We start from the raw sequence: 26,328 nt of genomic DNA on the forward strand, positions 1-26,328 counted from the left end.
CTCTGGACACTTCTTTAGTGTTTCCTCTGTGCTGTTGCCAATTTTAGGTAACATGCAAGAGAGTGAGGGAATTGTAAAAGACTTATTCTCTACATGAACAGGGATTACTGCTTGCTGGTAGAGTCAGTATTTTATCTTACACATTTGAAGCAGATAGGACTATAGTTAATTGTTTGTATAGTTATTTTTGTTCTTTTGTTTTTTACAGATGAAAGCAGAAAGTATGTGATCTTCTCAAGGTCATACAACTAGATGGTGGTAGAGCCAGGACTCAGGTCTATGTTTGTTTGTTTGAAGTATCATGTTCTTTCTAATTTCTTTGTAGTCATTCACTGATTTAGTTAAAATATATCACATGCCTACCATGCTAGACAACATATTAATAATGATACAAAGGTTATAAAGGTGTTCCTTTTTCCCAAGGGTAGAGAGTCTATTGGAGAAAAAAGGTAATATATTATTATAATGAAAAATTATTTATTGTGTGCACAGGTTACTAAACCAGGGTTGAGTAGGCAGAGGCCTTCTATAGGAGGAGAATCCTAAATGGAATTTTCTGCAGGTACAAGTATGAAATACCTGTAAGTAGCTCATAAGCAAAGTAAAAATTGTGTTGTTTAGTCATTAAGTTGTGTTCGACTCTTTTACAGCCCCATAGACAGAGCCTGCCAGGCTCCTCTGTCCATGGGATTTCCCAGCCAAGAATACTAGAATGGGTTGCCATTTCCTTCTCCAGGGGATTTTCTCAACCCAGAGGTCTAACCCACATCTCTTGCACTCAGCTCTCTACTGCTGAGCCACCAGAGAAGCCCAAAGTAAAAATTAATGCAGCACAAATTTAATACTGTATAAAAATGCTATGGACATGACTATAATAGAGGACTGAATAATTTGGTAGGGATCAATGATTATACTAAGTTGGAAAAACTATTAATATGTAGAACTTACTGGGAAGACATTCATTTAGTAGAAAAATATTGAGAGACTTATTTAGAGAATATAGAAATGTTTTAGAGAAAAAGCAACTATTAGACACTGAGGAAAGTAAATTTACCACTGAAGGAAGTTTATATATATGTGTGCATGTGTATATATTGTGTTATAGAACACATATTTAGAGGCTTTATTTTTTATTCTTATGGCCCAGCTCTTTATGCCTTTCCTGATCTTTTCTGTACATAATTAATTACCATCTAATATATGCTACTGTAATATAGTGCTTTGTATCTCTGCTAAGATGTATATCATATTTTTTATGTGTTTTCTTCCCCTCTAGAATTTTTGAAGGCAGGGACTCTATCCTATTGGTTTTTGAATCCATTTTATATGATCATCATGTTTGGCATCAGATAATTGTAGAAACAAAGATAGATAAGTAATTTAATTTTGATTCTGAATACTTGCTTTAACTTTAAAATTCTGTGCCCCAAATGTCTTAATGTACTTAATGATAAGGTCCCCTATAGTGTCGCTCCAACTTGTATTTCTATGTCTATTTTCCAGTTTTCTCCTTTTGTATACTCTAAAATGGTCATACTACGCCTAAATATATACTTCCTTCCTTCCATTTCTTTATTCCTGAATCCTTTGCCTGGCCTGTCCTTTCAATCCCTTTATAAGATCCCTTCAAATGCTAATTGTTCTAAGAAGCTTTTCCTAAATACCTTGCCAACTGTGCTCTCTCTTCTCTTAATAATCACCTTATACATAAACTTGTGCTTGCTTCTCGTAGGCCATGTTTACCATATTTTATTCGGTATATGATGTGCTCTTCTTGTGCCATTACTCCTTATCTCCCCCATTTAGATTCTGAACTTCCTGAGGGTAGAGGCTTTTGTAGTTTCTGCAGAGTTGCTTTGGATGTAATGGACAGTCCATAATATTTGCTTAATTAAATAGAAAGTTAAAATTGGACTGATGTGGTCTTTTTATGAATTTGTACGATAGTACATTTATTAGAATGAAATAAGATGATAGATCTTAAAGAGGAACTTAATTGAGCATTGTGTCAGTTGTAGAATGAAGTGTTTAAATCAGAAAAGGTGACTTTTTTTTAGATTTTATGGGCACTTTTTTCTAGTTTATCTTTAGTTTCTATTTGTATAACTAACATTGACTACTTACGTGTGTCTTGTCACATACGAAATATGTATCTTCTTAGATATAAGGTGTCCATTTTCCTCATAGGATGTTCCTCCTCTGAATGTACTTTAATAAAAGCACAAGTATTGTATTATCTTGGTAATGTATTATATTGGCATTTACTTGTCTGTATCTCCTCTCAGAGGCCAGTTATTCATCATCCTAGTGCCTGGAAGTTGCTTCTCAATAAGTATTTGTTAGAAGAGTAAGCAGCAAAATTGTTTTATTATTTAAAGCCTCTCATATTTTTGATAAACTTTGGGTTACATAAATGTAGAAAATACTTTGCTATAGTATAATCAATCATAATGTACAAAATTCAAAGACTATCATTTCCTTCCTAATTGGAATATTACATCATAAGCAAATTTCCAGAACAGTGTTCTAAAAAACCTTTAATTATTTCTTAAGAATAAAACAGATGTACAAGCCTATAGTACATAGTGTAAATTTGGAAATGTTTACTGTTATCACAATAATTGGGAATGTATGAACTAATGTCGTATGCTTCAGGTAATTTACTTTCAATCAATTGGGCAGCAGTTTTTGTAGTTCTGAACTCTTGAAGTAATAGATTCTGTATATTCAAGAACTTATTTTAATCAATTCTAAGATGCATATTTTTTCTCCTTTTAATATCTCTGAAATTAGGATGTGTCTCAGTCACTGTCTGCCTGTTGGCTGTAAACTTAGTCATAGCTATTTATGTAGCCATCACTTCAGTTGGGCTGTGTACATTGGTACTATACATGTTTAATTATTTTAAAGGTCTCAAAAGATATACAGTTATTCGGCTTTTAAACAAAAAGTTATTGATTTTGCAGAGAGGCACAGAGTAGCACAGCATAAATTTAATATTCAGTTCAGTTGCTCAGTCGTGTCTGACTCTTTGGAACCCCATGGACTGCAGTATGCCAGGCCTCCCTGTCCATCACCAACTCCCAGAGTTTACTCAAACTCATGTCCATTGAGTCAGTGATGTCATCCAACCATCGCATCCTCTGTCGTCCCCTTCTCCTCCTGCCTTCAATCTTTCCCAGCATCAGGGTCTTTTCAAATAAGTCAGTTCTTCGCATCAAGTGGCCAAAGTATTGGAGTTTCAGCTTCGGCATCAGTCCTTCCAATGAATATTCATTTATTGAAATTCATTATTCATATATTCATTAGTGAAACAGATATTTGTTGTTGAAGAAATGACAGCAATTCTACATTTTTTTACAGAGCAACAATCAGGTGTTTTATGGACCAAAAAGTACTTCTTGGAAGAAGAAATTGTCAGATCCTTCAGAATAAGTCTACTTCTAAAAATGTTTTTTAAAAGTTACAGATAGATTATAAAATAAAGATTCAAAGTGATATAATGTCATAATTTATTTCTTCATGTTATATCAACTAATAATGTTCCTTATATTTGACAACATACTGGATTTCGTAACTTCTGTTGTATTTCTTCTTTTTCGCCTCTCGGTAAATGATCATACATCCATTACAAAAATATAGGACATTGCTTTCTCTGATTAACGGGTTAGGTATACATAGATGTTCCCTTGTCTAGTGTCTAATAGCGGAACATAAGATATGTTCCAGAGAATTGATTTAACCTACTTTTTTCTTTCTTTTTCTTTTTTTTGGCTAATGCTGTGTTCAGATTAGAGCACATAGCCCTCTGTCCATTTAGTCTCATAGTTATAAAATCTGGAAAAATAATTTCTCTTTTTCTGTATTTTACTTTTTCTAAAATTATGTATTTGTTAAAGTACTTGTATATCATTGTGATTGATAAGTCCATTTCCAGGTAAAATTAATGTAAATTTACATAGTTTTTCCTTCTCAGAAAATTTTCAAAAGTATTTTTTCATTTAAATTGTGAGCAGACATTCTCTTTAGGAAATTTATATTTTCTAATACGGACCTCCCAAAATAGAAGCTCTGGAAAAGTTTTTTAGACATTTACTAGTTTTTGAATAAACTAATATGTAGAGGAGCAAGAATCTTCATTTGGGTTCTGTATACAAGACAGTGAGGGCAGAACTCTAAATTCCCTTTTTGAAAAGGTTTGGGATAAATAATACAAGCCTGAAACAAAATTGGCAAGTAACCTATTAGATCCTTTCCACACATAAATTCTACATATGTTATGTGATGTGTCTGTGTATAAATGCTGCCATTTTTTTTCTCTTGCAATTATCATAAGACTAATTTATTGCTTAGCTTAAGCTACTGTTTGTTTTTGCCTCAGCTTGATTATCAGTACATTTTATTTTGCACAGTTTAGTAAATATAATAAGCGATAGGTATATTCCAAATGATTTAATGGTGGGAGACTTAGGGGTAGAGTGATGAATATAGCTGTTAACAAAAACGTGCTTGGTTTTGCTACATGGATGTCTGTATCACTTGGCTCTCAGGAGGCTGATCTTCCATGGTAGCTGAACAAGAGAACCATGGTAGCAATATGATACAGCATCTCCAACATACCACATGTCTGTGTTGTCTATCAGCTGACCAGATGGCGAACTTTTATCTCATTTAGGGCCAGCTATCATGACTTCATACAATTGCTCTTCTTGCTGTAATTTCATGTGTACCCTATAAAATAGTAGCTTTATCTGCTCAAGAGGTATAGAGCAAAAGATCACAACATACTTGCTAGTCTGAGAGGATCTGTTGTCAGTTACCTTCAGTTCAGTCGCTCAGTCGTGTCCGACTCTTTGCAACCCCATGAATCGCGGCACGCCAGGCCTCCCTGTCCATCACCAGCTCCCAGAGTTCACCCAGACTCATGTCCATCGAGTCAGTGATGCCATCCAGCCATCTCATCCTCTGTCGTCCCCTTCTCCTCCTGCCCCCAATCCCTCCCAGCATCAGAGTCTTTTCCAGTGAGTCAACTCTTCGCATGAGGTGGCCAAAGTACTGGAGTTTCAGCTTTAGCATCATTCCTTCCAAAGAAATCCCAGGGCTGACCTCCTTCAGAATGGACTGGTTGGATCTCCTTGCAATCCAAGGGACTCTCAAGAGTCTTCTCCAATACCGCAGTTCAAAAGCATCAATCCTTTGGCGCTCAGCCTTCTTCACAGTCCAACTCTCACATCCATACATGACCACAGGAAAAACCATAGCCTTGACTAGACGAACCTTTGTTGGCAAAGTAATGTCTCTGCTTTTCAATATACTATCTAGGTTGGTCATAACTTTCCTTCCAAGGAGTAAGCGTCTTTTAATTTCATGGCTGCAGTCACCATCTGCGGTGATTTTGGAGCCCCAAAAAATAAAGTCTGACACTGTTTCCACTGTTTCCCTATGTATTTCCCATGAAGTGATGGGATCAGATGCCATGATTTTCGTTTTCTGAATGCTGAGCTTTAAGCCAACTTTTTCACTCTCCACTTTCACTTTCATCAAGAGGCTCTTTAGTTCCTCTTCACTTTCTGCCATAAGGGTGGTGTCATCTGCATATCTAAGGTTATTGATATTTCTCCCAGAAATCTTGATTCCAGCTTGTGTTTCTTCCAGTCCAGCGTTTCTCATGATGTACTCTGCATATAAGTTAAATAAGCAGGGTGACAATATACAGCCTTGACGTCCTCCTTTTCCTATTTGGAACCAGTCTGTTGTTCCATGTCCAGTTCTAACTGTTGCTTCCTGACCTGCATATAGATTTCTCAAGAGGCAGATCAGGTGGTCTGGTATTCCCATCTCTTTCAGAATTTTCCACAGTTTATTGTGATCCACACAGTCAAAGGCTTTGGCATAGTCAATAAAGCAGAAATAGATGTTTTTCTGGAACTTTCTTGCCTTTTCGATGATCCAGTGGATGTTGGCAATTTGCTCTCGGGTTCCTCTGCCTTTTCTAAAACCAGCTTGAACATCTGGAAGTTCACGGTTCAGGTATTGCTGAAGCCTGGCTTGGAGAATTTTGAGCATTACTTTACTAGCGTGTGAGATGAGTGCAATTGTGCAGTAGTTTCAGCCTTCTTTGGCATTGCCTTTCTTTGGGATTGGAATGAAAACTGACCTTTTCCAGTCCTGTCGCCACTGCTGAGTTTTCCAAATTTGCTGGCATATTGAGTGCAGCACTTTGACAGTGTCATCTTTCAGGATTTGAAATAGCTCAACTGGAATTCCATCACCTCCACTAGCTCTGTTCTTAGTGATGCGTTCTAAGGCCCACTTGACTTCACATTCCAGGATATCTGGCTCTAGGTGAGTGATCACACCATCGTGATTATCTGGGTCGTGAAGATCTTTTTTGTACAGTTCTTCTGTGTATTCTTGCCATCTCTTAATATTTTCTGCTTCTGTTAGGTCCATACCATTTCTGTCCTTTATCGAGCCCGTCTTTGCATGAAATATCCCCTTGGTATCTCCAATTTTCTTTCTCTAGTCTTTCCCATTCTGTTGTTTTCCTCTATTTATTTGCATTGATCGCTGAAGAAGGCTTTCTTATCTCTTCTTGCTATTCTTTGGAACTCTGCATTCAGATGCTTATATCTTTCCTTTGCTCCTTTGCTTTTTGCTTCTCTTCTTTTCACAGCTATTTGTAAGGCCTCCCCAGACAGCCATTTTGCTTTTTTGCATTTCTTTTCCATGGGGATGGTCTTGATCCCTGTCTCCTGTACAATGTCACGAACCTCATTCCATAGTTCATCAGGCACTCTATCAGATCTAGGCCCTTAAATCTATTTCTCACTTCCACTGTATAATCATAAGGGATTTGATTTAGATCATACCTGTATGGTCTAGTGGTTTTCTCTACTTTCTTCAATTTAAGTCTGAATTTTACAATAAGGAGTTCATGATCTGAGCCACAGTCAGCTCCTGGTCTTGTTTTTGCTGACTGTATAGAGCTTCTCCATCTTTGGCTGCAGAGAATATAATCAATCTGATTTTGGTGTTGACCATCTGGTGATGTCCATGTAGAGTCTTCTCTTGTGTTGTTGGAAGAGGGTGTTTGTTATGATCAGTGCATTTTCTTGGCAAAACGCTATTAGTCTTTGCCCTGCTTCATTCCGTATTCCAAGGCCAAATTTGCCTGTTACTCCAGGTGTTTCTTGACTTCCTACTTTTGCATTCCAGTCCCCTATATTGAAAAGGACATCTTTTTTGGGTGTTAGTTCTACCTTAGCACAACATAACTTTCAAGTGTAATACATAAATATTTTGTACATGCTAGAGCTGTTGGGGAGTGATGGCCATTTCATGGTATGGGAGAGTCTGACATTCCATTCTCAAGTTTGCTTTACATTCTGTCATTATAATAATGACAGAATGCATATATATGCATAGTCATGTCCCCTGTAGCAGCAACTTTTTCCCTGTAAGGAATATCACTGAGCTATTTGCCATGAATTACTATACCAAAACATAGTATACACTGAGATTGTATGTTTTTTAAATCATATATAAACTTTGTTTGTAAAACTTTAATGAATATTCATTATTAAACTTTGCTTTTGTTCTTATTTCCTAGGATTCTGACACTTCATGACATGTCATTATCCAGAGCAATAATGAACATTGACCTGTTACGGATTAGTTGTTGACCTTTGGAAATGATCCAATAATATCTACTACAGAGAAACTGAATGTACTCCATTTGGAGTGAACAGCCCAGATTATTATTGAAGTTTTCAAGATGACAGATCCCATGATGGACTTTTTTGATGATGCCAATCTGTTTGGTGAGACCTTAGAAGGTTTGCCAGATGATGCATTTGTACAACCAGGACCTGTTTCACTAGTTGATGAATTGAACTTGGGTGCAGAATTTGAACCTTTGCACATAGACTCACTGAATCATGTTCAAGGTACTCCAACACATCAGAAGATGACTGATTATGAACAGTTAAATCAGTTTGATTCAATGAAATTTCACCAAGTTAATCAGTCTTTTGGTAGCCCAGCTGAACATGTGTTATCGCCACACTCTCAGTTTAATTGTTCTCCAATCCACCCCCAGAACCAGCCCAACGGTTTGTTTCCAGATGTAGCAGATGGCAGTCCTATGTGGGGCCATCAGACAGCTACTAGCATTTCAAATCAAAATGGGTCTCCTTTTCACCAACCAGGACATTCTCACTCTATGCATCAAACTAAAAGCTTTGTGGCACACCATGACTTTGCCTTATTTCAGGCCAATGAACAACAAACACAGTGCACTTCGCTACGCTCACAACAAAACAGAAATAATCTTAACCCAGGGCAAAATTCTCTTAGTCAGTCTAAAACTTTTATGGATGTTAATGTTTCTGGTCCACACAGAGTCAGTGTTAACCATCCACCACAAATGAATAATGCATCTACTTCACAACAGTCCCTTTCGATGCAGCAATTTTCCCAAACATCAAACCCTTCAGTACACTTCCTCAAGTGTAGCAGTCACCAAGAAGGTAATTTTAATGGACCTTCTCCAAATATGACTTCTTGTTCTGTCAGTAATTCACAGCAGTTTTCTTCACATTATTCCTTTTCCAGTAATCATGTGTCACCAAATAGTCTTCTTCAACCCTCTGCAGTTCTTGCACCTAATCATACAAATCAGACTTTATCTGATTTTACTGGGAGTAATTCCTTTTCACCTCACAGGGGAATCAAGCAAGAATCGACTCAGCATATGCTAAATCCTAATACATCACTGAATTCAAATAACTTCCAAATGTTGCATTCATCACATCCTCAGGGTAATTACAATTCAAAATTATCTCCTGTGCACATGAACTTCCCGGATCCTGTTGACTCAGGAACTCAAATGGGCCATTTCAGTGATCATGTAGAAACTAATGGCTTTTCATCTTTGGAAGAGAATTTACTTCATCAAGTGGAATCTCAAACTGAGCCATTCACAGGACTTGACCCAGAAGACCTCCTTCAAGAAGGTCTCCTTCCCCAGTTTGATGAGTCAGCATTTGGGCAAGATAATTCAAGTCATGTTTTAGATCATGACCTTGATCGGCAATTTACTTCACATCTTGTAACACGGCCTTCTGATATGGTTCAAACTCAGTTGCACAATCAGGCTCGGAGTTGGCATTCATCACTTTCTAATCATCAGCATTTACATGATAGAAATCGCCTGTGTTTACAGCGACAGGTATGTAACTCTTATTTTGGTTTGGGGTAGCGTGGGGGTTTTACTCACTGAGTTTATTTCACATGAGACATACTCAGAATTTCTCAAACTCAATAATTTTGTCAGGTGAATGTGCATATTTTGACGTAGATTTATAGTGTTTCAATAGTCTTATATGTGAAAGTCCTTCATTGATTTGCTCAAAGCAATAAACTTCTATTATTTAGATTTTTAAAAAATATATATCTTTTATAAGATACTAAGATATCTTTTGTAACTTTCAGTTATGATTGCCTTTGACAGAAAGATTTATTATCAAAACCAAAAAATAACCATAATTAAAAGAAAATAGATTGGGAATGTTTTATTGCCAATATAATGGACATAGAGTTAATATTCCTATAAAAATAATTTGATAATTTGATGAGATCTCATTAGTTGATAATTAAATAAAATGTAAAAGCTGAAATTCACAAAAGAAGTCAGTAAACGACATTCAGAATGATATGCAACTTTAATAATAATTCAGTTGCAGTGTGGTTCATTTTTATCTATTAGAAAAATTTTTTAAATTTGATGCTTAATTTATGCAAATTTATGGTGAAATTGGAATTCACATAGTTTTGTAATTGATACAGATATTTTGGAAAGCAATTTGGTGGCACGTGGCATATTTGGGTATAAAAACTTTATTATAATAACCCAAATATGGCAAAAGTAATATACCCAAAGATATTTCTCTTGCTGTATCTAAGAGGGAAAATTGGAAACAGCACAATTTATTATCATATCTATATTGGATGAACTGTTGTAGGCATTAAAAAGACTTTGAAGACTGATAATATGTTAATAATGGTGGAAAAGCATAATTCAAAATTAAGATCCCAGTAAAGTGGTTAAGAGAACAGGCTCTGGTACCACACTACTTGGGTTAGAATCTTGGTTCATGTTACTTATTAAGTGTTAATAATTTCGGTGCATCTCATTTGCTTCATCTTTAAATATGGGATAATAATAGGGCTTTGATAAGAATGAATCGAGTTATAATATGTAAAGTGCTTAAAACTGTGCCTGGCATATAATACATGTTTAGCATATAATAAGCACTTAACAAATGTTTTTATAACTATACTTTTTTCATAGCAGTTTGGAAATATACTTAAGAAAAATACTAAAAGGAAATAGGTTGTTTTAGGGTAGCACAATTGCTTTTCTTGCCTTTGTTTTTTTTATAGTTTTTGTCATATGAATGTATTACTTTAAAATTCTTTTGGTATATTTAATGTAGTATTTTATCAGCTTTCTGAAAGTTTGTTGTTAAAGATTTATAAAATTGCTTTAATACTTTGCTTACTGTGAGATTTGGTAGACAATGAAATACAGCATGGTTCTTGAAATTAAGTATTTACAGACCATTTTTTTATTTCAAAACTTTGAAGTATCTGAAAAGGATAAAATCTTTTGCTTCGTGGGTCATGATGTTTTTAGTACAGCATTTGAATTATCTAAATAGATTTAAGATACTTAAAAGCAACTTGTAAATTCTCTTTCTATCTTTTTGTTGCCTGAATATATTATGATTTTGCTCCCTCTACTGGAAGAGGGTCAAGCATCTTGGACTTTGGGGAAAAACTACTGATCAAACCCAGGATCATCTATTCACTTTTAATGTATATTTCTGACTAGTTTGACTAATTAATTTGTCCAGCATATAATTGAAGTTATTAAATCTGAAATTTATTAACTTATTTCCTTATTTTTTCTAAGGATTTTTTTTAAATTCATGTTTTCCTAAACATGTTCTACTGACTTTAAAAAGAAGACTCTTCTTCTATAGATTTGAAATGAATGGAGAATAATTATAAATATCTAAAATAGTCCCCAATACTAATATTTAGATATTAGTACTAAATCTAATACTAATACTCAACCTTAATGCTATCTGAGAGAAATTCTTTTCACACCAGTTCATCAGCCTTTAATAAATCATCTCATCTACACTGATACATTCATAAGGCTTTATTTAAATCTACTCATCTTCTTGTTTCAGCGTTTGTTTCATTTTGCTAACTTCTTATTCTTTTTGTTACATGTTTAAAAACTGATAAAGGGCAAATGTTTTTGAATACTTATCTGATTTACTGCAAGTCTGTTCTCAAGTTTCCTATTACTTCTTTGTGTTAAGACTTAGAGTTGTGAGTTTCTGATTGTGGGGGTGGAGAGAAGAGATGGATTGGTAGAGAAGATAGGAGATTATAATATGGTTAATAAGGATTGGATATAGATTTTTTTTTTTTGGATATAGATTTTATATGTATAGAATTATGTCAGATATCCCAATATGTGAAATCAAACTATTCAGTATGTTTAATTTATGATAAATTTTGGCAGAGCATATGTAAGTCTTTTATCAGAATTTTTTGGCATTTTCTGAACGATAATGGTTACTACATAGCCAAAATGTTGTATTATTACAGTTTTCCCCAAGTTCTATGAAAAGAAATTTTTTCTTAGGTTTTTTTTTTTTTTCTAAGTCTCTTGCTTAAATGCAATAATTTCATTTCAGACTAAATTAGCATTATTAATTATGTGTATAGAAGTTAACAGATTAAAAACTAAGAAAGTGGCATAATTTTTGTTTTATTAGAATTTTTAAAAGGACACATATTGTTATAGCCAAAACAAGATATGAATTAATCTGTCGTTGGAAAACTCATGGATGGCACTCTATAATTTTAGAAAGCTTCACTGAGAATATTAAGTATGTAAAGAATATCTGTAAGCCTTGTGTTTTCTTATTCCCCAATTGAGGTGGAGTATTTGTGGATACAATTTCAAAATCCTAGAATCTGTGTCAGTCATTAAAAACTGAATATTGCTGAGAAAATTTCTTTTATAATTGACTCTAGAATTTTACCATTTAAAAAAGAGAAAAGAAAAAAAGTGAGGTGCTACAGGAAGCATTTCTAAATGTAAATACAAAACATAATAGAGAAAATACTAACTTATTTTCATCTCTGGTTGTTAGAGCAGAGGAATATTGAGAGAATAATACCATAAAAATTTCCTAGCTCTTTTATGATAAATACTGCTCTTTAGTGACATAGAATCTTTCATTTTTGTCTGATTATTTGTTAAGTGGGAACACTGTATGGAGCACTGTGTGATCTTTCAATGTTTGTAAATTAAATTTACTGTAAAAGTTCTATAGCAGTGAAAGATATGTGGGATAGCTAAAATAGCTATCAGCATAGGAAATAGAATTTTAGGATGTATGTAATTGTACATAATTCCTTTTTGGCTTTTGTATTCTGATGAATTTATAACTTTATTTACTACCTTGAATTTTTTTTTTAAATTTTCCCTGAAGGTAGGGAAACCTGCCTTTTTTATAAGCTTTAAAAAAACTTAGAGAAAGATTTGAACAGCTTCTGTAAGGCACATTTTAAAATACTGGATTTGGGGGAATTCCCCAGTGGTCCATACTCTGCACTTTTCACTGCCAAGGGCCTGGGTTCATCTCTGATTGAGAAACTAAGATCCCACAGGCCACACAGTGTAGCCAAATAAATAAATAAGAAAATATTGGGCTTCTTTTCTGACAAAAAACTTAATACATAATTATTATTTAAAAATTGAACAACATAGAAAACAGATGAAAAATAAGTTACTTGTAATATCACTATGAGAAGATACCATTGTTGACATTCTGTAAGTTTCCAATGAGATCAGCTGTCTGTCTCTTCCCTATGTATTTTTGCATTTTTAAGAACAAAGTTGGGATCATATAGTTTATGCTGTTTGGCAAATTGCTTTTTTGTAGTTATTATTATTGTAACAAATTATTGTTACATTTTGCAACAAATTAATATGTTGCAGGCATTTTTTCATGTCCTAAAATATTTTTCTGAAAATGATTTTAAATGGCTAAAAGTTTGCCATCTTAAGTTTGCTAAGGGTGCTGAGTGCTAAGTCACTTCAGTTGTGTCCACCTCTTTGTGACCCTGGGGACTGTAGCCCGCCAGGCTCCCTTATCCATGGGTTTCTCCAGGCAAAAATACTGAAGTGAGTTGCCATTCCCTTCTCCAGGGGGGTCTTCCTGACCCAGGGATTGCACCTGTGTCTCTTATGTCTCCTGCCTTCACTGGCCAGCCGGTTCTTTACCACTAGCACCTGGGAAGCCCAAGGTTGCTAAAATGCGATATAAAAGTAAAGCTGTTATTGAGATCTGGGAAAAATCTGAGTCAAGGTAATTAAAATATTTTATATTTTTGTTGTATTTATTACTATAATAGTTCAATTTGAAGTAGGTATGTGATAGTAAGCAAAAATTAGAATATGCCCTATGATAGAGCCTTATGTTTGTGCCAACACCGTTCTAAATACTTAATATATGTTATTAACACATTGATCCTCCACAGCAGTCCTTTTATTTGGAGTTAGTTAACTCCTCCAGTTTCCATTTGAGGAAACTGAGGTACAGAAAAGTTAAGTAATATACCCAAAGTCACACCTGACTAGATTCAAATCAGATTTAGCTCCATTATATATGGTCTTAACTACTTTCACTTTCCTTCAGAGTATATTAATGCAGTGTGATGTTTACCAATAATACACTAAGTGATTCCTCCCTTCTCACCCTGCCCCTCCCCCAACCCCTTCAGAAATATACCTTACTGATGAAATAAAAACTTGCTTTAGAGTCTTTAAGTGAAGGCCATTCATCTCATGTATTCTGGCAATATTGACAGATAGTTTATCTGTTACCAGAGGGAAAGACAACCCCAAAACAAAGAACAAAAGTAAAGTGAAATAGCTATTGCTTCCAAAAGTGTTTTGACTTTTTAAAGAATAAGACTGTGTTTTAGATGATAATAACAAATGCCCTAAAGGTAAACCTCATAATTACCTTCAAATATTTGAAGAACCTTAGAGGCTAGAATTGCATCTACCAAGTGGAAGTCACAGAAAAGTAGATTAGTATAAGGAAGTTTGAAGTAAAACACTTGCACTGAAAGCCAGGAGGTGGAAAATGGACTAAATTGGTAGGTTCTTTTCAGCTATTCTGTGGTTGTAATTTTGAGTTTCTTAGTGAGATGTATTATTCATATTGCCTGTTTAGCTCCTGAGTGGCAATTACAAATAATGAAGAAAGGTAAAGATATGTGACAAGTTACCTGCTATCCAGGAATACCTGGGAATTATTTATCACAGATGGGTAAATTTTCCAGATAGTGGAAGTATGTTCTATTAAGCTTTAAAACCTTTAATTATATGGCTTTCTCCCAACCCCCACCCCAAGAGTGATGGTAATGGTGGTAGAATGATCAGTTAAGAAAAGATGAAAAAACTCTTAAAGTTTTATAGGGAGGTCCTATATGTTCAAATTTGTAATGATTATTGTTACACCTCCAGGAATCACCCTCACTTAAGTAAGGATTTTAGATATTTGAAAGTTATCTTAGAAGCACAACTAATTTTTCCTGTAAATGAAATTACTATTAAAAAACAAAGCGGAAAACTTCCTAAAACTGAATGTAAATCTAAAGCAAGAAATTTGCTATACTTTGCTCAAAGCCATTGAGTTCTGAGGATCCTGAGGTCTTTGCTAGTTATTTTTGGTTTGGGGTTTTGTTAATAGTGGTAACTTTTCCTACATCAAAAAGCCAACATATAATGAGTAATTTCAAAATTTGTCATTCCATTTATGTCCCAGACAAAAAGAAGAGAAAAAAATGACCTAACTAGTATTTAGATTGTTTTATTGAATAATTTAAATTCTTATAAAGTAACATCCCTCTATTTATCAAAATTTATTTGCATCTTTATACATTTGGTATGCTATTGCTTATAAGAAGTTGCAAAATTCTTAGTTGTCTAAGCTAATACACAAAATAGAATTCTGTGAAGGAATTTCCTGTTCAGTTGGTTTTTGTTTTTTCAGATAAAGTGGACTAAGTTTTTTGGTTTTGACATTTCTGTTGAATCTTCTAGATTAAAATGTTCTGTTTGGACTGGAAATTTGTGTAATATTAGCTACTTCTGAAATATCTTAATTATTAAACTGTGTATTATATTGTATTAGAGGGATTGAGTTCTGCACTGAGTAATGACATTCTAGTTGTTAACAGTAGCTTTAAGGCTGTTGACTTCTAACTTGCATACTTAAGGGTGAGAGGTGAACAGGAAGTGAATTCCAGGGGTGGGGAAGAGGCGGCAGTTGGTGAGAAATTTGTGGATTTGTGCAGTGTGTGAAGAGTATGAGATTCAAGCCAAACTTCAAAGTAGGTCTAACAGAGTTTATTGTATTCAGTTTTTTTGCTTTTGTGTTTTACTCTTTCTTGCTATTTTTTTAAATGAAAGTGCAGTTGATCATATAAGTTACAGCTATAGCATTGTAGTTAATTTTATTGAGGTGCATTCCCAAATGCCTTAGAACTACTCAGTCATTTATCCTTATTAATGTCTGAAATTGAAAAAATTGTGTTTGGGGCTACTGAACCATCAAACTTTATTCCTGTTATGATAATATGAATACTTTGGAATATTTAAATATGAGAGATCAGGTTTCTTTATTTGGATAGTTGGACTGAAATGATTTTAAACTACTGAAATATTTTAATGCAATATGCTATCAATAATACATGGAAGGAGATGGTAAGCACACAGGAAGCTTAGACTGCAGTTTTCAGTTAAATAAAATCTGGTAATTTACTATAGGCAACTATGCAAATAATAACTTGCACATTTATTATGCAAATAATACCTTACAAATTATGAAAGGAGGGTAGTCTTTTTTGTATTGACGTTTTATATTATTTGCAATATTATATTCATTTCAGGTATACAACATAGTGATTCAATATTTTTATGGATTATATTGCATTTAAAGTTATTATGAGGTAATAAGGGCTAAGAGCCAATCTTTAAGCAAAGTTTTTTGCTAGATTAATGTACACTTGTGTACCTGAAGAGTTTATGTTGAACATTTCCTAGAATTATAGAATTTTAGAGCTGGATAATATTTCACCCTATCCTAATACAAAAAGCAAAAACAGGTCATTTTGCTTGCTGTCATACAACTGGCTAACATTCCTTCTTATAGTTTAAACGCTATAGTATTTAAGCGTGATCAGAAATGAGAATGGCCAGGCATTTAAAATTAATGTGTTATAAGTATTGATATTTTTTGAGTTGCTCAGTTTTGTTTTTGTGTGGGATTTTTTTTGTATATCTTTCAATGTATTTTAAGTTTTTAACCATACTTCTAGTGTTAAAAAATGCACACTTATTGTATCTGTCAAATATAGATATAAACTGTGTATGTGTGAATGACTGAATTTTGTGTAACATCCGTGTTTTAGAAATGTTGCATTTTTGCTGCTTCTGTTTGTTCAGCATTTATTAGGTATCTACCAGGTGTAAGATGGAGAAGGTGATGGCACCCCACTCCAGTACTCTTGCCTGAAAAATCCCATGGACAGAGGAGCCTGGTGGGCTGCAGTCCATGGGGTCGCTAAGAGTCAGACACAACTGAACGACTTCACTTTCACTTTTCACTTTCATGCATTGAAGAAGGAAATGGCAACCCACTCCAGTGTTGTTGCTTGGAGAATCCCAGGGACGAGGGAGCTTGGTGGGCTGCCGTCTATGGGGTTGCACAGAGTCGGATACTACTGAAGCGACTTGGCAGCAGCAGCAGCAGCAGCAGCAGCAGGTGTAAGAGATTGTGCTGGGCACTGAGGTTGCAAAAATGAACCAGATATGGTCCTTTGCCTTTGAACAACTCAAACTGAAAATTAAGTCATACTTTCCCATTGATCTGTATTGTAATTTCAGAGGTGTTCTCTTTTCAGTTGTGATTCAGTTGACAGGTTTCTATCACTCCTTAGCTCTCCAACTAAGTGATTTTGAATGAGTGATAATTATAAACAATTCATTTCCTTGATCCATCCTATTTAAAGAAGGTATTCCTCTGAGTTTCTAAGATTAACTCTTTGTTACAGGACATTTTGTCATTCTGTATCTACTTGATCCTTTGTATGCGTTTATATCCGTATTATAATGCATGTACATATAATATCCAACTGCTCTTGTAAATGGCAGAGTCAAGAAAGCAGGCCCTTTTCTTTTGAGCTTCTAATCTGTTTAATTTTATTACAAACTATTATGTTACAGAACTGTTTTAAAAAAAACTATGTGATTCAACTTTTAGCACTACTTTTTTTTTTTTTATGTCAAAAGAGACATAAGTAATTACTGAGAGATACATTATACTTAAAAGATTACATTGCTAGATAAATTTCCTAGGATTTTTTCCCTCTAAATACCTCAAATGAAAGTAAGACTTTCAGAAGTAATTTTTAAAAATTAATGTGGTAAATAAACATTGAATTTAATTAGAAATAGAAATAATAAAACATTTGCATAATATTTTAAGTGGTTTACTTACATTGTTTGAATTTTTTAGTAATAACCTGAGGTATATATAAGTTGGTATTATTTCTCAGAGTTTATAGATTAAGTACTTGAGGTATCAAGAGGGAAAGTAACCTATCTAAAAATCTTTAAATTCATTGTGTTTTTTACCACATCAACTCATAAGAGCATAAACAACAAATATATTCATTGAGCACCTGGTGTTTATATATCAGGTACTGTGCTGGGTACTGACATTACAAATACAAAGAGACCTCTAAGGCTACGCTTGCAAATCTGTATTTTTGTTATATTGCAAGAATAAAGATGACTTTCAGTAAACTTAAGCAATATTAGAAATATGAATATTATGAATTTTTAAACTGTTTATATTTATAGTAATATTTACTTTTCCTGACTTTTTATTTAGGAAAAAAATAAAGTCAACTTAGGAGTTGAAAGGATAATATAGTGGACATCCATGTACCATCACATAGACTCACTAGTTTTTTGCTTGTCTCATTTGTCTTCTTACTCTGTTTTCATTTTAAATAAAAGTTACTTTTCCTATGTAATAAAACTTATCGTCAATAACAATATCATATGACCAAAATTCAGATACCTTTTAATTATCCTAGTAATTTTTATAGATGTTTATTTTAAAATACAGGATCCAGTCAAAGATCAGGCATTGCATTTAGTTATGTCTTGTTAATATTCTGTATCCTAATACAGGGGTTTTCATGCCTTTTTGTTTTCTTTTCCAATGTCATCATTTTTTAAAAAAGTCTAGACCCTGTCTGTTTTTATCTAATTGTTTCTTCATACTTCAAATGAAACATTTCTTGGTGAGGGTGCCACATAGATGTACTTCTCTTGGGTCACATTAGGTCATATTAGGAGTTTGTCTCATTAATGGTGATGCTAAGTTTTATCACCTATTAAAATTACCTTCAGACTTCCCTGGTGGCTCAGACGGTAAAGCGTCTGTCTGTAATGCGAGAGACTTGGGTTCAATGCCTGGGTCAGGAAGATTCCCTGGAGAAGGAAATGGCAACCCATTCCAGTACTCTTGCCCAGAAAATCCCATGGAGGAGGGGCCTGATGTCCATGGGATTGCAAAGAGTCAGACACAACCGAGTGACTACACTTTGTTTCTTTCTAAAATTACCTTCACTCCTTTTTAATTAGTAAGTGGGATTTGGCTATAAAGAGTTGGATCCATAGGTTAAAAAACACTGAATATGTTATAGTCATTTGCCCTTATTCTTTTTGAATATTTGCCAGTGGGAATCTTTGCAAGCCAACCCTGTGCCCTTCTAATGTGTCCTCTTTCTTCTCTAAATACTTCTACTTTCTGGTGTAAGAAGATGTATTTAATTGCTTTGCCTCAGACCTGGAATCAGCCATTTCTTTAAGGAGCTCATTTGCTTTGCTTATACTATGCAATGTAATGGATCTGAGTACTATTTGTAATTTCTTAGTTGGGTTTTTGTGTTAGAACCTTGAGATCCAGAAATTTTTGATTCACTTTCATAAGTACTTTGTCACCATCTAGTATTTCATGTGGTGCTATGTTATGTACGAAATAAAATGTAGTCCTTGCTTGGTATTTGATTTAGGTTAAACTCATGTTGAACAGAGGGGTTTGAGTTTTCTTTTTATAAGGTAGATAGAAATTTTTGAGAGCATACTATATGCTAAGCACTAATATAGTTGTAGTTCTGACAGCTTTGTTTATAAGACATTCATTTGTTTATGAATTCAGTAAATATATTCTGAACACCTGTCATATGAACAAAGTTAGTGGAGGTGATGGAATTCCAGCTGAGCTATTTAAAATCCTAAAAGATTATGCTGTTTAAGTGTGGCACTCAATATGCCAGCAAATTTGGAAAACTTAGCAGTGGCCACAGGACTGAAAAAGTTTTCATTCCAATCCCAAAGAAGGACAATGCCAAAGAATGTTCAAACTACTGCACAACTACACTCATTTCACATGTTAGCAACGTAATGCCCAAATCTTTCAAGCTAGGCTTCAACACTACTTGAATTGAGAACTTCCAGATGGACCTGCTGCATTTAGAAAAGGTAGAGGAAACAGAGATCAAACTACCAATATCTGTTGGAACATACAGAAAGCAAGGGAATTCCAGAAAAACATCTACTTTTGCTTCATTGACTATGCTAAAGCCTTTGACTGTGTCGATCACAACAAACTGTGGAAAATTCCTAAAGAGATGGGAATACCAGACCACCTTACTTGCCTCCTGAGAAACCCATATGCAGGTCAAGAAGCAACATTTAGAACCGGACGTGGAACAATGAACTGGTTCCAAATTGGGAAAGAAGAACTTCAAGGCTGTATACAGTCACCCTGCTTGTTTAAATTCTATGCAGAGTACATCATGTGAAATCCCAGGCTGAATGAAGTTCAAACTGGAATCAAGATTGCCAGGAGAAATATCAGTAACCTCAATATGCAGATGACAACACCCTAATGGCAGAAAGTGACAAGAAACTAAAGAGCCTCTTGATAAAGGTGATGGGGGAGAGTGAAAAATCTGGCTTAAAACTCAACGTTCAAAAAATGAAGATCATGGCATCTGGTCCTGTCACTTCATGACAAATAGTCGGGGAAGTGGAAACAGTGACAGACTTTATTTTCTTGGGCTCCAGAATCACTGAAGGTGGTGACTGCAAGCATGAAATTAAAAGATACTTTCTCCTTGGAAGAAAAACTATGACAAACCTCTTAGATAGCTTATTAAAAAGCAGAGACGTTACTTTGCCAGCAAAGGTCCTACGTATAGTCAAAGCTATGGTTTTTCCAGTAATCATGTACAGATGTGAGAGTTGGACCATAAAGAAAGCTGAGCGCTGAAGAATTGATGCTTTTGAATTGTGTTGGAGAAGACTCTTGAGAGTCTCTTGGACTGCAGAAAGATCAAACCAGTCAATCCTAAAGGAAATCAGTCGTGAATATTCATTGGAAGGACCGATGCTGAAGCTCCAATACTTTGGCTACCTGATGTTAAGAACTGACTCAGTGGAAAAGACCCTAGTGGTGGGAAAGATTGAAGGCAGGAGGAGAAGGGGTCAGCAGAGGATGAGATGGTTGTATGGCATCACCGACTTGATGGACACGAGTTTGAGCAAGCTCCGGGACTTGGTGAAGGACAGGGAAGCCTGGTGTGCTGCAGTCCATAGGCTGCAAAGAGTCCGACATGACTGAGCGACTGAACAACAACGATTGGGAATCTACTGTTTGAGGTACTGAGGGAGATGCAGAGACAATGCCCATATACTGTTTTTATGACTCAAAACTTCTGTGAAACTGCCTGAAAAGGTGTCATGGGAAGTTAAACATGGGGTGGTTTTTTGTCCCTCTGGCTCCTGCATTCTTCTGTAGCCCTGTTGAAGACAATCCACTGGAACTAGGATTTGAGACTCCATCATCTTCCAGTTGCATTCCAATGCCCACTGCTAGCAAAGCTTAACATTGTGCCACTGGCAGAGAAAAATGTGTACAAGTTCCTTTATTGTAGTGCAGACAATGAAGTATAGATTTAGACCTGAGAGGTGATAAAGTGACATCTGGCATGTAAAGTAAGCCTTTGGTGAGGTACTGTTTAGTACTTTTTTTATTATTTTAGTGGTTGCTTTAAGATTAATGGTATACATCTTTGACTTATCACAGTTTACCTTCAGTTATAATATACATCTTCAGTATGAATACATATGACTGATATCACAGTGTACTTCCATTTCCCACCATCCTGGCCTTTGTACTTTTGTTGTTGTCTATGTAAGTTATAAACTCCACACTAAATTTCTACTAATGTTCCTTTAGGCAGTCAGCTATCTTTGAATACAATTTTATGAATAAGAAAAAAAAATATTTTATATTTAATTAAATGTCCAGTACTTTGGCCACCTCATGCGAAGAGTTGACTCATTGGAAAAGACTCTGATGCTGGGGGGGATTAGGGGCAGGAGGAGAAGGGGACGATAGAGGATGAGATGGCTGGATGGCATCACTGACTCGATGGACATGAGTCTGAGTGGACAGGGAGGACAGGGAGGCCTGGTGTGCTGCGATTCATGGGGTCGCAAAGAGTCGGACACAACTGAGCGACTGAACTGAACTGAACTGATACCATTTCCAGTATTCTTCATTTCTTCATGTAGATGCTAGGTTTCTATCTGATACCATTTTTTCTGCTTGAAAGACTTCATTTAACATTTCTTGTAGTGCAGGTCTGATAGTCATGAATTCTTTTAATTTTTTGATGTCTAAAAAGTTTTACGACCTCTGTTTTTTAAAGACACTTTTGCTGGATATAGACTTCTAGGTTGACAGTGGTTTTTCTTTTTATCCTTTAAATATGTTGCTCTGCTGTCTTCGTTTTTGCCTTGTTTCTGGTGTGAAGACTTCTGTAATTCTTACTTTGTTCCTCTGTGTGTAACATATGTTTGTTCTCTGCTAACTTTTATAAATCTTCTTCTCTTTTATTATTTTTAAGCAGTTTGATTCTGATACGTGGTGTGATTTTCTTCATGTTTCTTGTGCATGAGTTTTGTTGAGCTTTTTAGATCTGTTCTTATAGTTTTTTGTCAAGCATGAACATTTTTCTTTGAAATTTTTTTGTTTTTGTTCTCAAATATAGGTATATTAGGCTGCTTGAAGTTGTACCACAGCTCACTCATGTGTGTATATGTGTATGTGTATTTTTTTTAGCTTTTTCCTTGTCTTTAGTTCTGAGTTTTATTTTTGTTGTTTTGTGTTTGGATAGTTTTTATTAATTTGTATTCACTATTTTCTTTTGTTGTATAATCTGTTAATTCCAGCCAATGTATTTTTTAAATCTCATTTTCATTCATTTTATGTCTTCCATGTCTATACTTAGCAGGCTTAATCTTTCCTCTAATTTACTGAACATTTGAAATATAATTATACTATGTTACTTTTGCTTGTCTACTATATCTATTATCTGTCATTTCTGAGCCTGCTTCTATTGATTGATTTCTCTCCTTAATGTAGGTTGTATTTTCCTGCCACTTTGCCTGCCTGATAATTTTTGAATGGATGCCAGACATTGTGAATTTTACCATTTAGTGCTAGGAAAGTTCTGCATTTTCTATAAATATTCTTGAGTTTATTCTGGGATAGAGTTAAGCTACTTGAAAATTGGTTTATAAGATCTGTTTTCAAGCTTTGGATGGACAGTCTTTAGGACTAATTTTCCCCCACAACTGACACAATAATAGCATTGTGAATTCTCTTTCCAATGCCTTGTGAAATAGAAAATTTTCCACTCTGGCTGAGGTGGACCATCCCTGGCCTTAGTGTGAAAGCGCGGTTCCTTTCAGGTGGCTTGTTTTGGGCCTTAGGGAACTTCACAAACTGGTAGTATTATTGATCAGTACTTATCTAAAGCCTTGGGAGGAGACCTTCTGAAGATCTCCAGAGGTCTTTCCCTGTGAAGCTCTCTCTGCTGCAGAATGTTCCCCTGCAAACTAGTAGCTTTGATTCCCCTGAACTCTCAGCTCTGTCTCCTCAACTCAGGCTGTGAGATTCCACCTGACTTTCTGATCTCCCTGTTCTGCAGCTTAAAGTAGGCTAATAGTCAGCCTTGGCTTGTTTCTCTTCTCTCAGGGGTTACTACCATGGGTTGCCTGATGTCCACCATCTAGAAATGATAGTTTTACATATTGTGTTTGGTTTTTTGGTTGTTTTAAGTGTGAGGATAAATCCAGTTCCTATTACTCCATCTTGGCTTTAATTGGAGGACTTAAAACACCATTTAATGACTATATGATAATTTATAATATAGAAGTAGTATGATTTATGTAGCCAGTTTGCCTTGTATAGTATAGCGAGTATCTTTGTAGATAAATTATTGTGTGTGCCTATAATTAGATTCCTAGAATATCAAGGTTAATGTACAGACTTTCCTTTAATGATTTATACAGTTATGAATAATAATAAGAATACAAGTAGCCAATAAACATTGAGCAGTTATACTTAAAAGATCATGTCTTTACATATTTTTTTCATTTAATTGTCAGAACACCTCTGAGGTAGATCTTATCTACTCTTTTTACAGATACTGACTTGAAGTACAGAATAATTATATAGCTTGTTCAGGGTCATACAGATAGTGTTGGATACATTTTTATATGTCATCACATTTTATCCTACTCTTCATTATGGCACCTTAATTTGTAATTTAAAAAAAAAACCCAAAACTCAGGGTATCACAGTTTATAAGTCACAGAGCAAAGACAACATGGATTTGAGAAAACTAGATAGTGAGAAAAGATAAAGAGGGAATCCCTTGAAAGTCCAGTGGTTAGGGTTCTGTGCTGTCCCTGCCAAGGGCCTGAGTTCCATCCCTGGTTGGGGAACAAGTCTCACTCACCACCCCCCAAAAAAAGAGAAAGAAAAGGTAAATAATTGATGATTTTGTAATACATAATTCAGTAGTTTGCTTAGTTGTTTTAATAACTATTTACATAATATTTATTATAAAATAATCTTATATAATTCCAGGTTAAATTCATAAGCATCTTAGATATTGTAGTACTGCAGGGAATGGTACTTTTTTTTTTAATCAGATAATCTGATTTCCAAAGTGTTGTATTTTATCTTGTAAAACTGCTGTTTTTGACTTTCTTTTTTTTCTTTTTTTGGCTTGACTCTGTTTCTTTGTAACTTACTCTTTCAGCACTTTCTTAATATTACTCATGTGGTTATATCTCTTACTGAATTGAGCCATAATTACTAGAAAGTTTAATTCATGAATTTTTGTCACCAGACAAATGAGCTATTTATGAAGAAGATAAATTAGTTTTTCTGTTCTTGGTATCTGTCATTCATTTCTCAGTTCCATTGTTGGATAATAAATATTTTGCAGGTTGATTTTTGAATGTCAGTTTCTTTTATAGAGTAGGAATAGCACTGACTTTGTAGTGAGGAGAACAAAGCTTGAATCCTAGCCCTGTTGTCTACTATCACAGTAGTCTTAGGCAAGCTTTCTCATCTGTAGTATGTGGCTGTATATTTTTTCTAACATTTTTGATTAATGTGACAGTAAATTTGAAAGTGCCCTGTAAATTGTAAACTCAGCTTATTATTTGATAATGATTCCTTGCTTCAAGGATTTTCAAAAAATATTATAACTAGAAAGACCTTTAATTATTAATCAACTTTTAAAAATCTTATCATTATAGAAACTGAAGCCCAAATATAAAGTCTGTATAACTTTTTAGTGGCATAATCTAAAATCTGATTCTATTTCCTTTTATTGTTCTTTTTCTTACATAACATTTTTTTACACTCCCCCTACTTTCTTATGTAACTATTTCTTAACTCATTTTTAAGCTGGCTTGTCCCTAGAATTTTTGAGTCCCAGGGAAAGAGTACAAATGTAAGCTCTTAAATTGTATGTCAAAATATTTAAAGTTGTGAAGTCAATAAATTGTCAAATATGTTCTGTTCTTCTTTGAGAAACAGAAGCATTTGTTTGAAAATAGAATCCTTGGGCCCTATGGAGTCCCACACCCAGAATATGGCAGAAATGGGTCATTCTACTTTTCTTCCCACTCCTGTTGCTATCTTGTATTTCTGGTGGCCTCATGAACACAATATGGACTTCTCAGCCTGCATATCCAGGCTCCCCTTCGCTCTTGCCATCTCTTTACCCTTGCCATACAAAGTGTTCCTTGCCAAACAAGGACTTCCTTGAGAGAACAAACCTAGGGAATAGACCCAGGTGAGCTCTGCAAGTGAGTGTGAAACTGTTTTAGGTAGGGAATTCCTACATACCTGGAGCATGTTCTAGAAGAGGGAAGAAGTAGTACATTCTTTTGGCCTTGAGGAGGGGTGTGACACAGGAATCAAACCCTCTAAACTGTGCAGCTCAAGGAAGAGGGACTCCTCTTACCTGATGTAAAGAAAGATGTTTTCTTTACAAGCAATGACACAGACATGTGAAGTTTGTTGGTGAGAGCTGGTAAGTTAGTGCAGGATGTAGGTAGCTAGCTTGTCTAAGACCAAGAGAAAAATTTTCTCTTTATGGAAATCTTTATCATTATCCATACCTTGGGCTTTATATCTGTCAATTCAAGTATAGCTGATTTGAGAATTAAGAGTTTGTAGACTGTATAGTTTTAAAATTTTCTTAAAAACAAAGCTGTCTTGGGATTAAAGTGAAATTGTCCTATTAATACATATGTGTGTTCCAGTCAATGAATTGTTAGTATGGTAGTGGATTAGGACAAGTTATTTTCTAATGAAAAATATTCGGTATCCAAAAACAAATAAAAAGAAGTAAATAAATAAAAGTAGTAAATAAATGTTCTTTCATTTCAGTAGGTGTTAACATTTTGCCTTTTTTGCTCTAGTTATAGTTAAGTACGTAGATTTTATTGTTTTGGGTGGTATGATTTGAAAGTAAATTCCAGTCCTCACAAGACTTTACCTCTCAATACTTCATGTTAAAATCTCCTAAAGAATGAGAGATAGGTTTTTAAATACAACCATTATCACACCGAAGATCAGTTAGTTCAGTCGTTCAGTCGTGTCCAACTCTTCGCAACCCTATGGACTGCAGCACGCCAGGCTTCCCTATCCATCACTAACTCCTGGAGCATACTCAAACTCATTTGCATCGAGTTGGTGATGCCATCCCACC

At 34.8% G+C, this 26,328-nt stretch overlaps 1 protein-coding gene across 13 annotated transcripts in view; it reads left to right on the plus strand.

Moving 5' to 3' along the window:
* CHD9 (chromodomain helicase DNA binding protein 9) overlaps positions 1 to 26,328 on the plus strand; it is a 226,602-nt gene that overhangs the window by 84,882 nt on the left and 115,392 nt on the right. For 9 of the 13 annotated variants that reach the window (NM_001205650.2, XM_005218689.5, XM_015475766.3 and 6 more), the window contains exon 2: positions 7,613 to 9,232. In NM_001205650.2, coding sequence (NP_001192579.1) covers positions 7,778 to 9,232 — 1,455 coding nt within the window. In that variant the 5' untranslated portion in view covers positions 7,613 to 7,777. Of the gene's footprint in view, positions 1 to 208; positions 276 to 359; positions 582 to 7,612; positions 9,233 to 26,328 lie in introns of those variants that run through there. The other 4 variants (XM_005218693.5, XM_024978437.2, XM_059876867.1 and 1 more) reach the window with 3 other exon arrangements.

Source organism: Bos taurus, chromosome 18, assembly GCF_002263795.3.
Source record: "Bos taurus isolate L1 Dominette 01449 registration number 42190680 breed Hereford chromosome 18, ARS-UCD2.0, whole genome shotgun sequence".
NCBI classification, from domain to species: domain Eukaryota; kingdom Metazoa; phylum Chordata; class Mammalia; order Artiodactyla; family Bovidae; genus Bos; species Bos taurus.